We start from the raw sequence: 15,897 nt of genomic DNA on the forward strand, positions 1-15,897 counted from the left end.
TGTTATCAGTATGATTTCACTCTCAATGCCTGTATCAGATTCTAGCTGTTAGTAGTGACAGCTGGCCAGAACATTAATGACAGAATGCTGGATATTTGAAAACAGAGACTGTCAACAGGTTCGGTTCTGTTGTTTATCTTCCCATGAAACTTCCTCCACGAGAGGAGAAATATGCAACTATCGAGAAGGAATGTCTTGCGATCGTGTGGGCGATTGATTCGTTAAGGTATTAACTGTCAGGGACATCCTTTGAAATCGTGACTGACCACAACCCATTGACATGGTTAAATAAATGCAAAGCAAGAATCAGCGTCTACTTAGATGGTGTTTGGCACTCCAGCCTTGCAACTGCATTATAAAGCACAGGAACAGCTAACAACGTGGGAATGCAGATGGATTATTGCGCATGTAACTGAAGTATATATGAATTAAATGACAAAGTATACTGGCGTTATAGTACACTCCAGAGGCGCTGAGAAAACTAATGAGATAGCTCAGAATTCCTGGATTTTTCGAACTTCATTGTGTTCTGTTTTTGGAATCATAAAGAATTTATGCGGATATAGACGGTAACCAATTTGTTGGATTTCCACTATTCTGGAATGTCACTGATGGAATTCAAGGCTCTTTTACAGAAGTTAATAATAGTGAATCTAAGCTTTAAGCATTTTATTAGTAACATAGGATTTATGAAAGTTTTATAATTTTTCTGATGTACCAAGCCAGCAAACTAATTTAAAGGATATTGTATCGGAAACAGAGTTTTCTCTTAAGAAGAGAGGTGTTGTCAGTATGGTTTCACTCTCAGTGCCTGTATCACATTCTAGCTGTTAGTAGTGACAGTTGTCCAGAACATTAATCCCATCATTCTGGATATTTATACCAGAGACTATCAACAGGTTCTGTTCTTTTGTTTACCGTCCCATGGCTAACTGAGCGTAGACCAGTCCATGTCCTTGGATAAGGCACAAATGTTAATTTAATTAAAATCCCTTATCTCTAACCCGTACTAAAACAAGAGCAGAGTGGGAGAGCAGACAGTTATGTAGCTGGGCTTGGTACTGTAAGCAACACTGTGTTTTGGTTTTTGTGAAGATTGTAGCTTTATTTTACATAAAGTTGTATGACCCTTAATTGGTGTTTGTGTATCCTTTGAACCCAAATGCAACAGCCATTTTCTCCTCTAATCGATTTCAGATACCCACACACATATCAATAATGCGTGTAGCCTGTCTGTCTGTCTGTCTGTATGTATGTATGTATGTATGTATGTATATATGTATGTATGTATCCTCTCTCTCTCTCTCTCTCTCGATCTATATATCTATCTATCGATTATTAAATCTTATACGGGCACGTGCCAATCCTCTCACGTCTGACATGCAATTTACTAGTGGCAGTAGTGTCTGCGCAGATATATCAGACACTTTATAGGTTAAAGGAGACTAGAAATCAAAATTTTCCTTTTACGTATGTAATTATCTACAGATTTTAATTCGACTGCAATGTTTATAAATTAAATATCGTAAGCGGGTAGTGATTATATTGCGTGGAAGATAACACGATTCCGTAAATTGCCGAGTTTTTCCGAGTTTTGATGAGACGACAGATCACGTGGTACCGTGACGCTATACTAGCCAGTCCTCGAATACAAACATAAACATTGGCGAGCAAAGCAGAGAGGAGACCACATTTGGGTTGCACATTCAAAAGTTGAATCTGCAGTCTGATATAATAGTTTATGTACTGTACTGGTAAGTGCTAAAAGAAATTTGTTAGGCACAGGTCCCGGGCTGGTGACTTAAATAAACTAAAAGTCCTGAATGAAATCCCACAAGCCGGGACAGTTCATACCTGTCAACTCTCAAGCCGGGAGAAAAACCTCCCGATTTTGAGGGTATTTCCTCATCTACCTCCCGATCTCGTAATATCTCTCAATTTTGCGCAGCGAAGTCCCGATTATTACATTATGTCTGTCAATTTTCATTTGTCAGAAAAAAAAAACCCAACCTCAAACCATTTATAAATATAACGTATGCAATCCACAGTCTAAACTGCCAGACTGCAGACATCGTAGCGATATGACTGAAAAATTGTTAAAGCTACGTTAAAAATTCAAATCACACGCACATACGTCTAAATCCGGCACTGGACGAAATAATTAATATACAACAGTTTTTTTCTTCTTTTTTTCTTCTTCAGATAATAGAACGTGAAGATTAAACATTATTCAAGTAAATTTCAGATATTTTTAAACAACTACAACAGTACTAACGTAAAAAAAAATATAAATGAATAAAATTGTCACCAATTAGCTTAAATGAATGATCACTTTGAAATTTTCTCTGCAAAGAAAATCGCATCTCCATTTCCGCCAAAGAAACTCGGCCAGTTAACACCTGACATTCCTCTACCGTATATGAAAAGTTTAATTACCATGATTAAATTACAAGGAATAAAACAAAATATACCATGCAGTATATGTGGCTCTAAAGAACTAATTCTGAATAAATATTTTATTCAGCAAACAGTGTTACATGCATTAAGACTTAAACCTAAGGAAATAAGGTGGGGCATAAAACTTGAGAAAAACAGTTGCCACATGTACGGTAACTTGTGACTGCAGATTTGAACTGTTAAAATGAAGTCCATGGCATCGTAAGTAACAACAAAATAGGCATCGTTTATTTGGTAATCAATTGCTGGTGCTTACACATACACACACTATCAAACATGGTTTCTTTGAATTATGTCCGAAGGGCAGTCCTTTTCACAAGATCAATGCAAGGATAAGGATTATGTTCATTAGTCACACCGGCTTTATTGTTTGAGTCCTTAAATCAAAACTTTAGCTATTTTGCAATTTAGCCAGAACTGACCAAATATGCAAAAGGGGCTTGTCGTGGGGGAATAATAAGGCGTATCACGGGGAGAAAAGGCACGTCAAATGGGCGGTCGCACATTGGGGCTGGGGGGGGGGTGTCAATAGCCCCCCCCCCCCCCGTTCTATTGTCAGACAGTTAATGTGAAACTTTGACCTCTTTTTTTTTAATCGCTGCTTTTTAAACTGCCCAAGGAATAGTCTTATATCAGTTCCAATTATTACAGATTACCGTTTATGCATACTACATGTATACAATGCATTTTTTTTAATTAAATTTTTAATTTTTATAAGATTACTGAAAATTGTGTTTTCTTGAAACACGACAGGTTTAGAATCTTATTTTTAGCAAAGCTTCCATTTGATTAAAATCAAATCTAAATTTCACCTAGGACAGTGGTGATTTGATTTAGATTGTGCCGTGTTAAGGCATGTATGTCAACATCTTGAAAATACATTTTCTCATTTCACCAGCGCGATCAAATGTTTTCTCAGGCAAACAATTTTTGTTTCGACAAGCCTGACGGGCACCTCACTTTGAATACAGGATGGGCCGGAACTAAAACCAGAAGGGGCCCAGAGTGTCGGGCTATTAGATTTGTTTTTAGCACTGCTGGTGTAGATAAAAGATATGTGGATTGATTGTTGCATTTTGTGGTCACTTACTCGTCCTTCTGCCTATTTTCGTAACTCACACGTTTAACACTTTTCCCAGGATTTAAAATGTCCAAAGGTATTTCTGGAACAGCGCCAACTTTTAGTTTAGGCCTAGCATTTGCGTATCTTTGAGCTGCCATTTTTTCATGATCCCTCTCGTAACATTCCTTTGAGAAATGTAACGAGCACATAGTGCTGTATGGTGTTGCTTTGAAATTAACTCGTTTGTAATAATGTACCCATTCTTTCATTATGCCTTTATCTTTCGGAAAAGAAATTTTTTTTTATGTCCACAGGCTTTTCTTAATGTTCTATTACACCCGTAAGTAACGCAAAACGGTATTGTCTTTTACTCTGGCAACACCCACTTGGGCTGCTGGAGTCGCTACTATGACGTCACATCCCGAAAGTAACCGAATAGGCGCGGAAATTTTGCATACGAGGTCACGGAAATTCAGCTCCTAGAAGATAGGCCAATATTTAAATATTGGCATTACGGTCGCAGATGATACTTCAGAATAAGGTTTTCTGCTATAGTACTTTTATTATTATTCTATATTTCCATTGGTTTCTGGTCTCCTTTAAACTGGATTTGTGGAAATTTTCATTGTAAATCTTGACAGTCTTATCTAGTTGCAGTACATGAGCAAAGGATAGTTCTCAAACATACAGTAGCTTGATTTATCCAGGGGTCATACTTAATTTGATAGTATTTCAGGACGCCTATATATGCCTATACATCAGACAGTAGTAGTATAAATAGGGCAGCACTGCATTGTTTGAATGAAATTCTAAATTACCGATGACCGAAGCTAGCGAGCTGTCGCTAAATGGTATGTGTATATACCTGGTTATACCTTCGGAAAAAGTTGGTCATATTTATAACACATACTTTGGTACATGCAGTTATCAAATTTGATGGCAATGTTCATATTTGAATCACTATAGCCATAAGTCACATGTAGATAAAGTATAATATATGTAGATAAAAGCAATACACATGTACGATTACGCGCTGTTATATATTTTCTTTCTTTCTGTATTTACATGTAACATAGTTTTATAAATCTGCTCTATATATAACCAAACAATACTGGTGTATGTATGGTCATGAAATACTGTTGTATGTATGGTCATGAAATACTGTTGTATGTATGGTCATGAAATACTGTTGTGTGCATAGCCTTGAAATACTGTTGTATGTATAGTCATGAAATAATGTTGTATGTATAGTTATGAAATAATGTTGTATGTATAGTCATGAAGTACTGCTGTATGTATGGTCATGAAGTACTGTTGTATGTATGGTCATGAAATACTGTTGTATGTATAGTCATGTAATACTGTTGTATGTATAGTCATGAAATAATGTTGTATGTATAGTTATGAAATACTGTTGTATGTATAGTCATGAAATAATGTTGTATGTATAGTTATGAAATACTGTTGTATGTATAGTCATGCAATAATGTTGTATGTATAGTTATAAAATACTGTTGTATGGTCATGAAATACTGTTATATGTAGTCATGAAATAATGTTGTATGTATAGTCAAGAAATACTGTTGTATGTATAGTCATGCAATACTGTTGTGTGCATAGCCTTGAAATACTGTTGTATGGTCAGGAAATACTGTTATATGTAGTCATGAAATAATGTTGTATGTATAGTCAAGAAATACTGTTGTATGTATAGTCATGCAATACTGTTGTGTGCATAGCCTTGAAATACTGTTGTATGGTCATGAAATACTGTTGTATGTAGTCATGAAATAATGTTGTATGTATAGTCAAGAAATACTGTTGTATGTATAGTCATGCAATACTGTTGTGTGCATAGCCTTGAAATACTGTTGTATGGTCATAAAATACTGTTGTATGTAGTCATGAAATAATGTTGCATGTATAGTCATGAAATACTGTTGTATGTATGGCCATGAAGTAATTTACGAATGGTCATGCAGCTTGACATGTGCATCACCTGTGTCGCTTATTGTAACACCAAAGAAAAGTAAACTGGTTGTAGTGATATACCTTTCATTCTAAAGTGGCTAATCTAAGTATACGGACCAGGTACCGGAGAATCAGTCGAAACATACAATTTTGACTATTCTTCTAACTGAACTGAGCAAATGCAGTTTTGCCATTATTTGTCTGGTGGGAGTCAAACCAGATTTTCTAAGGAGCCATATTGCCTGGTTCACTGAATGTTATTACCATCATATTCATTTTGGAGCATAAGAATCCTTTTGAGGAAAAATGTTTTAAAATAATTATAACATTTACAAATCATTTGCATATCATTATTCAGATATTACGAAATTCAAAGAATTTGTATAATGTCCATAACGCGTACTCGACAATTTGTAATTAAGACATGCAAATTCAGTCTCAAGTGGCAACAGTGCAGGTCCATGCGCCTAAATAGATTTTAATATATATATATATATATATATATATATATATATATATATATATATATATATATATATATATATATATATATATATATATATATATATATGTAATATTATATTTAATGAAAAACTGTGCTGTGACTATTTTTCTCATAAAATTGCCTAAAAAGGAATACAACAATATATTACAAATGAATTTTTTTAATTACAAAAGGTCATTTAATTACAAAATATTACTTGGATTACGACATGTTATCTAAGGCTTCTCTAAAGTAGATAATAAAAACATATAAAAAGAAAGATAAGAAACGCGGCATCGTTGTACAAAATGGACGACGCTTTGTTTAGCGCAGACTGTGTTTCACTCTCTTCCAGCCACTCGTCAATTATGTCATCCAGGAAGTCGAGAGGCATCGGACCAGCAGCCAGAACCCGGTGATGGAAATCTCTCTCATCAAACCGACTCCCTGGAGAAAGATATACATAATTTGATTGATTGATCATGTGCTAATACACGAATTAGGCCAATATCACTATTCCAATACAGCTTTGTCACTAAATGTTGAGACTAAGACATAGTACTAGTTTTTTTTATCTAACACATAATAAATAACTTCCTTATGTCTTTCTTAACGTTAATATAAGAGACAAATATATATATTTTGTGACAACACGTAAAATTAGAATCAGATGAAGGTGGACAAATATCGAAATCTTCGCTCGAATTTGCTTTGTCTTCCAGTCTCAATAATTGTATCACACTTTGAACACCTGAAAACTTAAAGAGACTTTTTAAAATGTGTTAAGAAATAAGTTAAAGGTGAAAATAAAGGATCTCTTCTTTTTTCTCGTCTGCAAGTTAATTCCCATGGTTTGGGTCACACACACACACACGCACGCACGCACGCACACACACACACATACGTGTGCGCAAACAACAACAGAAAATCAAGAAATAACGCAAGAACCGGCTTAATTTAAATTTATTTGGAACCGTGTCAGGTGCAGATCTTACCCAGCACCTCCTCTGCTTTCTTTCTGAGGGCCCTCATTTTTAGCTCCCCCATTTTATAAGCACAACTCTGTCCAGGCCATGTGATGTAGCGGTTGATTTCAGTCTCGATGTGAGTGTACGAGATGTCCGTATATTTCTTCATGTACTCCATAGCTTCAGAATGGTTCATTCTGTTTAATAATAATAATAATAATAATAATAATAATGACAATGATGATGATAATAATAATAATAATAATAATGACAATAACAATGACGATGATGATGATAAATAATAATAATAATAATAATAATAATAATAATAATAATAATAATAATGATAATAATGATAATAATAATGACGACGACGACGATGATGATGATAATAATAATAATAATAATAATAATAATTTAAATGATAGTTATTGTCGAGAAGAAGGAATATGAGTTTAATTAGGAGAAAGACATTAATATAAACAACAATATGGTAAACAACGAAGCATCATCAACAAAACAAGACCACGATGGACTATCTTCGTGTCTTAAAGAATGATTCACCAGCTAAGCTGTGACTGCTAACCATTTAATCCCTCAAGCCTTCCTTAAAGAGCAACTTCATCAGTGATAATATCTCTGAATTAAGTAAAATCAGTGAATACATATTGATTCTATAATAAGAATATGCCGGACGCATTCCGTATCGTCCTTATATTTCATGCAAAGACTAAATATATCAGTCAGGCGACATTGTGATGACTGATTACTTTTGGTTTTGTTTCCTGTGAATCACTTTATTGAAGTCATCGAGTAAAACTGCAAAAGATAATATGCACCAAAAGATTAGTAAGATTTGATTACATCACTATAAAATATCGGAATATTCTAATCTCAGAAGTAAATTTTTCCACACATCTAGGTCGTTGAATTCGCAAGCACGATTTGCTAGACATTTGCTCACTGAATTCTCCTGAAGAAAAATATTGGTTGATGCACAATAACATTTATTAGCATCATGCTTTCTCTTGTTAAAAATAAAAGTGAAATAGGATATTAACAAGTGCAAGATTTTCGTCAATTATGAACGAGGATGACATGACAAACTTAGAACAGCCGTCGCATACATTCGAAATTATTTGTAACTTATTGAGTCATACCCTGATTCATTGCCTTTTGCGTCCAATTAAATCTGTGTGATTTATTTTAACATACAAAGGAAATTTAAAACAAGTAATTTATACAGTGTAAAAGTCTTACCCAAATGCATGTATCCCAGTATCAACCACCAATCTGCAAGCACGGAACATTTCCATTGTCAGCCTTCCGAATCTAACAACACAAATAACATTTTCAAATTCAGCCTTTTGAATCAAAAAACACAAATAACATTTCCAAAGTCAGCCTTTCGAATCTAATAAAACAAACAACATTTCCATAGTCAGCCTTCTGAATCTAATAGCACAAATAGCACTTGAATAGTCAGCCCTCCCAATCTAATAACACAAATAGCATTTCCATAGACAGCCTTTCGAATCAAACAAAACAAACGACATTCGACTATTAATAAACAAAGTCATCATAAATTCACTGTCGGAGTGTTCAATATTTTTAGGGGTGAGAAGTTGGTACGATTTGGGGATACGATTGTTTCCCACTTCGTAGCAAAGAAAAGCGGGGTACAATCTATTTTTTTGGGTGGGTGGGGTGCAAAATTAAATGCAGGTTAAAGGACACACGGTTCTAATTATAAGGAAAAATGGGAACCAGTCTGGAAATGGGTGAACATAAAATAGAGTATATATGGGTTTGGCTGGTCAGGATTGGTTAATTATGTAAGTTATTTTTTTTATAGTAAAAAGAGTCTTTTGAGAGCTTATCCTAGTTGTAAATGAAAAAATAAGAGACACTGCTTTATTGATGAAATTTCAGTCCTTTAACAGTCTTGAGTTTGGAACACTCATTACTAAAATTAGCATCTGACTTTGGTGCGGAATTGAAAGCACATGCTTCAAACACACGCAGGTCCAGAAAATGCCTCGGCTCATATCCTTTTCTCTAAACAGAAGCTAAAATCCAGGTTTCATCTGTACTGATAAATATAGGTTTGATCATGAGCACTCAAAGATGTTAAGTTATTGAATTTTTAATATCATGGTGTTTGCATAGGTTTACTATGGGAACTGAATTAGTACCGTGAGTCCCTAAAGTTATACGTCTTATGGTTGATGTATCGTGTACTGTGTAATGGCAATAAAAAAAGGTTGAATTTCAGTGTAATATATCTTTCAATTCCACGGCCCACCACGCCAGTAACTATGAACAGAAAATCTGAGGCGTGCATGATTAATAGAATTGCGAGGGAGATAAATAATGCCTACAGCCTTTTCGCTGTTATATTCATTAACTTAAATGGCTTGAAAATTGTAATCAGGTAATTCGATAAATATTAAAATGTTAATTCCTATCGTTGTGAAAAATTACAATAGCATCTCAGACAGATGTGATATATCATACATTTTTTTCTTTAACTAGGAATAAAAACAATCATTGTCAAACGCAAATGATTATCACGGAATATATTCCCGCCTATAAGTCGTTATTTGTTTTTTTTTTTTTTTTTTTTTAAATGGCGAAACTGCATACAGGAAAAGCAGCAAAATATCACAGTACTTACGACACTAATTAATTTTGAATACTTACTGCTCATGCGGATCTTCATATAAACCAAGTTCCTCCCCGAGATATTCCGCATACAGCGCCCAGCCCTTTACAGGATACAAATTTAGAGTGGAGACATATATCAGGTGTTTGCCACAGTATTTTATTAATTTATGTTTCAACACTTTTTTGATTAAGTAGCAAGATATTGATATTAAAGATAAATATACTGGGATTTTCGTCTCCAAACCATTCTTGCATATATAAATTAATAATAATAATAATAATAATAATAATAATAATAATAATAATAATACAGTAATAATAATAAAGGCTGACAGTCCTAATTATATATGTGCATACAAATATGGTACACACACGAAACTTAGGAATGCTAGGACAAACACCCTGACATTCAAAGTTAACAATTATGTAAATGAATAAAATGGTTGCTAATCTAATGAGAGAGTTTTATAACTTTATGCAATTTGTATTACAGTAAATGTTCCAGGATAAATAAGATTTAATAAAATTATTAAACATGGGGCACTTTAAAACAACAACAAAAACAATATGATAATAATAATAATAATAATAATAATAATAATAATAATAATAATATTATTATTATTATTATTATTATTAGTAGTAGTAGTAGTAGTAGTAGTAGTAGTATTTGCATAGACCCACTAACTCTTTTCATTTAAATTAAGAATACACAAAATTTAAAATGAACATTTAGTCAAGATACTTAGTAAAGCATCCTGTTCCATATCAAACAATTTGAAATTTATGTGAGTAAATAAATAAATAAATAAATAAATAAATAAATAAATAAATGCTTTTCAAGAAAGACATCATAGATCAGACATGTGCAACCTACATCCGACGACCCGGTTTTATTTGATTACATTTATCATAAGGGTACATTTAAAAATCCCTGCACTGTAGGAAGATTGTGGTGCCTGACGTAGCAGATTTAGAAGAAAATTTTCGGCTTCTATATGTGCTATATGGTTGATACCACTTAGATTGTGTTATTTAGCACGAGAGAGAGAGAGAGAGAGAGAGAGAGAGAGAGAGAGAGAGACATATATGGAGACATAGACAGGGAGAGAGTACCTCGGAGTAGGCAGTGTAGGTCGGTTCTCGAGAAGGAACTGAATATAAGTGATAATTTTTCAGTTTTCGTCTGTATTCAGGGATCTTTTCATTTGCAATATAATTTAACTGGAAATAAATAGAGGGATTATATCAGTACAGTTACTGAAAGTTTACTATGATAAGGATTCAAGTTCAGCTTTAAAATTTCATTACAATCTTTGTAATGTAACATTCTGCCTGTATAAATGGGTAAGATCTGAATTAAATGTCATGTATTAAATATCCAATTAAAAACCACAAAAGCAGCCAACAACATACACCTCCCGACCCCACACATCTCCTCTCAATTTAAAGCAGATTATATACTCGTTAATATGACACTGCTAGAATTTTCCGGCTTTTCTTCTTCCAGCAATTACTGTCCAGTCCAAATATAGTCATATATTTTGCTTACCTTTCACTTATGTCAATAAGCGCTATGCTTGGTTTATAACATGTCTAAGAATGACAATAATATCAATGCTTGGTTTATAACATGTCTAAGAATGACAATACTATCAATGCTTGGTTTATAACATGTCTAAGAATGACACTAATATTAATACTTGGTTTATAACATGTCTAAGAATGACACTAATATTAATGCTTGGTTTATAACATGTCTAAGAATGACACTAATATTAATGCTTGGTTTATAACATGTCTAAGACAATAATAGCAATGCTTGGTTTATAACATGTCTAAGAATGACAATACCATCAATGTTTGGTTTATAACATGTCAAAGAATGACAATACTATCAATGCTTGGCTTATAACATGTCCAAGAATGACAATAATATCAATGCTTGGTTTATGACATGTCTATGAATGACAATAATATCAATGCTTGGTTTATAGCATGTCTAAGAATGACAATAATATCAAAGCTTGGTTTATAACATGTCTAAGAATGAATGACAATACTATCAATGCTTGGTTTATAACATGTCTAAGAATGACAATAATATCAATGCTTGGTTTATAACATGTCTAAGAATGACAATAATAGCAATGCTTGGTTTATAACATGTCTACGAATGGCACTAATATTAATGCTTGGTTTATAACATGTCTAAGAATGACAATAATATCAATGTTTGGTTTATAACATGTCCCAGAATGACAATAATGGCAATGCTTGGTTGATAACATGGCTAATAATGACAATCTGAGTTATGCTTGGTTTATAACATGACTAAGAATGACAGAAATGTCATTGCTTGGTTTATGACACAATAACGGCAATAAGGGTTTTGCGTGGTTGTAACATGGTTAAGAATGACAGTAAGGGGTATGCGTGGTTTATAACATGGTTAAAATGACAATAAAGGTGATAGTTTGTTTATGACAAGGATACGAACGACATTATTGGATATTCGTGGTATAATTATAACGTGGCTAAGATCCACGTATGTTTTTGACTATTCAATTAAGTAACCATCTGAAAACTTGTACCTGAAAATGATGACCTGGATTTGTTTCATGCATTGCGATGGCCAGCATGGTATGCGACTGTCTGAAACCAAAAGAAGAAAAAATGATGAATTATTTGCTTAACAACGGCGTAGAAATATTGAACGTATTTAACAGAAGAACAGAAAACGGTATAAAAGTGAAATAGTTAAAAGAAATATTTAATTTGTATAATCTTGCATTTCTGAAACAGAATTTAAAAAACAAAACCAATTAAATATGTTAATCATGGCACGGTCAGTTGCGGAAAAGTAACTGTTTTCGATGTTACACTTCGTCTAGTAGAGCTAAAAGACTCACTTATTTCAACACAGTAATATAATTTTTCATGCATGCCCAAGTATATTTGTAGAACAGTGTCATCTTATAAAATGGAAAAATGAGAGAGAGAGAGAGAGAGAGAGAGAGAGAGAGAGAGAGAGAGAGAGTTAGTTTCCCTAACTTACTGTTCCTCGGGGTTTTGTACATTTATAAAGAATGTATTATATCCATAGTAAGCCATAAGGCCGGGTTTGTCAACGCCTTGAACCCTGAAACAGAAAATTAAAACTATGTAAATAGTAAAATCATGTCAAAGCATGATCAGTCTCTTCGCAGCCGGCAAATTGTCAACTCTGCAGTAATATAAATAAGAAAAGTAAGGTCTTCTAATTCGTCAAAACTCAATCTTATCGGTAAATGTCCTATTATTACTGTTATTATTATTTCCTTTCTCGCAACCTTTAAAAATGGTATCATGGACGGAGCTGTAGGTCACGTGTCTTGAATCAGAAAACGGATTAAGGTCTTTCTATAATAAGTGAGCCGCGGTAGCTCAGTTGGCAGAGTGTCGGACTTGTAATCCAAGTGTCACACGTTGGATACCCGCCCAAGCCAACCCCGCTTTTGCTGCCTTTGAGTGTCCTTGGGAAAGGTACTGGTTTCTATGCCCTCAGTACGATAATGCCAGTCATGTACACTATATGACATTAAAAACTAACCAACCAACTAACCTATCAGCCAATATTAACGTCTATACTAAACACAATTTGTAATGTGGGACAGGTGATTCAAACTTGCGATTTGTTATGTTTTTATTACATCCAAGGGGGAATGTAATAATTGCATTTGTAATCAAATGTTCAATCGTTATAGGGATGATGCGTAACATCTGTCATAAGTTATTATATTTTGCAGCTACCCAAACGAAAGATCACATGTTTGAAACATGTGATACTGAAGAGTCTTACCTGACAGGCGGAATTTTGACGTTCCGGAAAATTTGGGGAAGAGTCGGGTTGATTCTTTCAGTTATGATTCTCCTGTAGGCGTCGAGTATATCGTCCTGGAAGGAAATTTAGGTTATTCCGATGCAGATCCTAAAGTACAGAGATTGGCAAAAAGGTAAATAGACATTTCATTAGTACTTTGTTTGCCACCATCACTCAAAAACTTATTAAATATTTCAGCGGTTAAAATACTCACTTTTATCAATTTAATTTCCTCCTCAGATCATCCCTGGTTTTGAATAAAATATTAATTACATTTTTAAGATAAATTGTGAAATGTGATCATAAAATAGGGGAAACAGTACTATACAATTTTTCCTCATTTTCTTTACTTCACATTTTGTTTTTAATGCTTGAATTTTGTTTAATAAAATGTAAACTATAAATAACTGACTAAAATGTAAACTTTTCCCCAAGGACCAGTGTTGCTATAATTAAGTATATATCTCAATTTTTGTTCAACGGACTACCGCTTGTAAAGACATTATGCAGGTATTTTTTGGTGATAAATCAATGATATCTGTCCCCAGGAATATGTTGTACTTACCGCGGTTCTATTGGGTTCTCTTGAACGTAAATAGGCGTAGAATGAGGGCAGATCTCCATCAAAATCTAATTTCCGCATAACCTAAAATAAAATCCAAGCAAACACGATGTGACCGTTGGAACTTCAAAGATGCGGCTAAACTTTATGATAGGTACTGAACGAAATATCATCTGAAATGAAAGATAACGTGTTCTTAATTTAGCTCTGACCCGGTTATCAAAGTAGATAATTCATATTTGATGTCTGCTCATTTACTCGTTTTTCAAGTGATCTGCACCTCAGAAAAACATGTGGCACATGAAGCGTTTTGAGCAAAAAACTAATTTGATACTGGATTTATGAACCAACACATACGGCATGTAAGCATTTAGTGCTTAATTCAATTTAATGATAATTTGGTCTGATGTTTGAAGGCACAGCAACACAAATAGTTTACCTAGTGCAGAGATAACTGGAGCCAGGTGTCTTGCCAAAGGATATGCCACTTTAGCGGACTTGGGCAGTCCAGATTGTAATATGATGCGCTAAAACCGATCAGAATTAATATAATCCAGTTTTGTATTATCTGCCAAACCCCAGCCTGTTTGTAGTGTACAGTAAATGCTGGCTCTAAGCTATATATGACTCAGCTATGAAGGTTTGACTCAGCAAGTAAATAGTACATCTCTACCAAGTTACAGACCAACCTTTAACCGACAAAACAGTAAATGAAGCCAATAAATTAATTTTGTCTTTGCTAGTATACGCAAACACATGTATAATAATGCCAATACACGAATAAACGTATGATTTAAGATTATGGTATATCTGTAAAATATGAAAATTTCTTTATAATTCCATTGTGGACGAGTTTGAGTTGAATTTTGTATCTGGCTTATGGATATGTATCTCGTGTAATTTGGTTATTCCATGTATATTTTGCATCTTTCTTAATTTATATCTTACCGATTTTTGTATGTGTCCTATATAGTTGTATGTATGTATGTATGTATGTATGTATGTATGTATGTATGTATGTATGTATGTATGTATGTATGTAAGTTTGTATATATGTATGTATTCATGTATGTATGTAACTCAATGTATCAGATAACTGACCTATCACCAGAGAGGAGACGTTTTCCCTAATCACCAGAACAGACTAGTTAGTTTTTTTTTTATAACCTGGAGCTGTTTTGAACCATTAGCATTCAAATAATTTCAAAGAAGTTGTGAGGAAAACCCAGAATAATTGATGAAATTGGTTTGAATAAATGATGTAGAATGAAAACTACGTAGGAGTCGGAGATAAGCCGGACTTCTTTAAGAAAGACTGAGTCTAGTCTATGCAAATCCAAACTATCTAATTTGATGAAAGTTAAGCCTGACTTAAGATTGGCCCATCAAATGCTTTGGAGTAGAGACTTAAAACATACAATAATGTGGTGTAATTGGTGCATTGTTCGAGAAAACTACAAAGCAAGTTCGATTACATCCTGCTCGCTACAGAATTCGTCCACGGTTACCTGGAATTTAATATGTGCGGTGATTAAGTGGGAAAAGGAACATACTTCGCCGGCATTTCACTACAAATAAAATGTCATATCCGGCATTTCCATAAAAAGGATATGACATATTGTGCATTTCCATGAAAAGGATTTGACTTAGCTGTAATTACCATAAGTCCCGAACATAAAAGAAGAAATTAAAATGCTTCAGCACGCAGATGATTGCACTAACTTTATAAGGGATGCCAATTCATTCAAGTACCTTATGAGTGAATATGATAAATTCGGTAAAGCATCAGGTTCCCAAATCAACCACGGAAAGACCGAAATTTTAAAAATAGGCAACTGGAGGGGAGATCACTTTGGGATAACC

At 33.9% G+C, this 15,897-nt stretch overlaps 1 protein-coding gene across 1 annotated transcript in view; it reads right to left on the reverse strand.

Moving 5' to 3' along the window:
* Positions 1-6,140: 6,140 nt before the first annotated feature.
* LOC149799756 (uncharacterized) overlaps positions 6,141-15,897 on the reverse strand; it is a 47,152-nt gene continuing 37,395 nt past the window's right edge. The window contains exons 10-18 of the mRNA XM_089959147.1: positions 14,038-14,118; positions 13,452-13,546; positions 12,669-12,752; positions 12,205-12,265; positions 10,727-10,834; positions 9,647-9,711; positions 8,204-8,275; positions 6,971-7,140; positions 6,141-6,422 (exon numbers count right to left, since the gene is read on the reverse strand). Of these exons, the coding sequence (XP_089815273.1) occupies positions 6,223-6,422; positions 6,971-7,140; positions 8,204-8,275; positions 9,647-9,711; positions 10,727-10,834; positions 12,205-12,265; positions 12,669-12,752; positions 13,452-13,546; positions 14,038-14,118 (936 nt within the window). The 3' untranslated portion in view covers positions 6,141-6,222. The remainder of the gene's footprint in view (positions 6,423-6,970; positions 7,141-8,203; positions 8,276-9,646; positions 9,712-10,726; positions 10,835-12,204; positions 12,266-12,668; positions 12,753-13,451; positions 13,547-14,037; positions 14,119-15,897) is intronic.

This window comes from Sinohyriopsis cumingii, chromosome 5, assembly GCF_028554795.1.
Source record: "Sinohyriopsis cumingii isolate HCF-2022 chromosome 5, ASM2855479v2, whole genome shotgun sequence".
Taxonomy (NCBI): Eukaryota; Metazoa; Mollusca; class Bivalvia; order Unionida; family Unionidae; genus Sinohyriopsis; species Sinohyriopsis cumingii.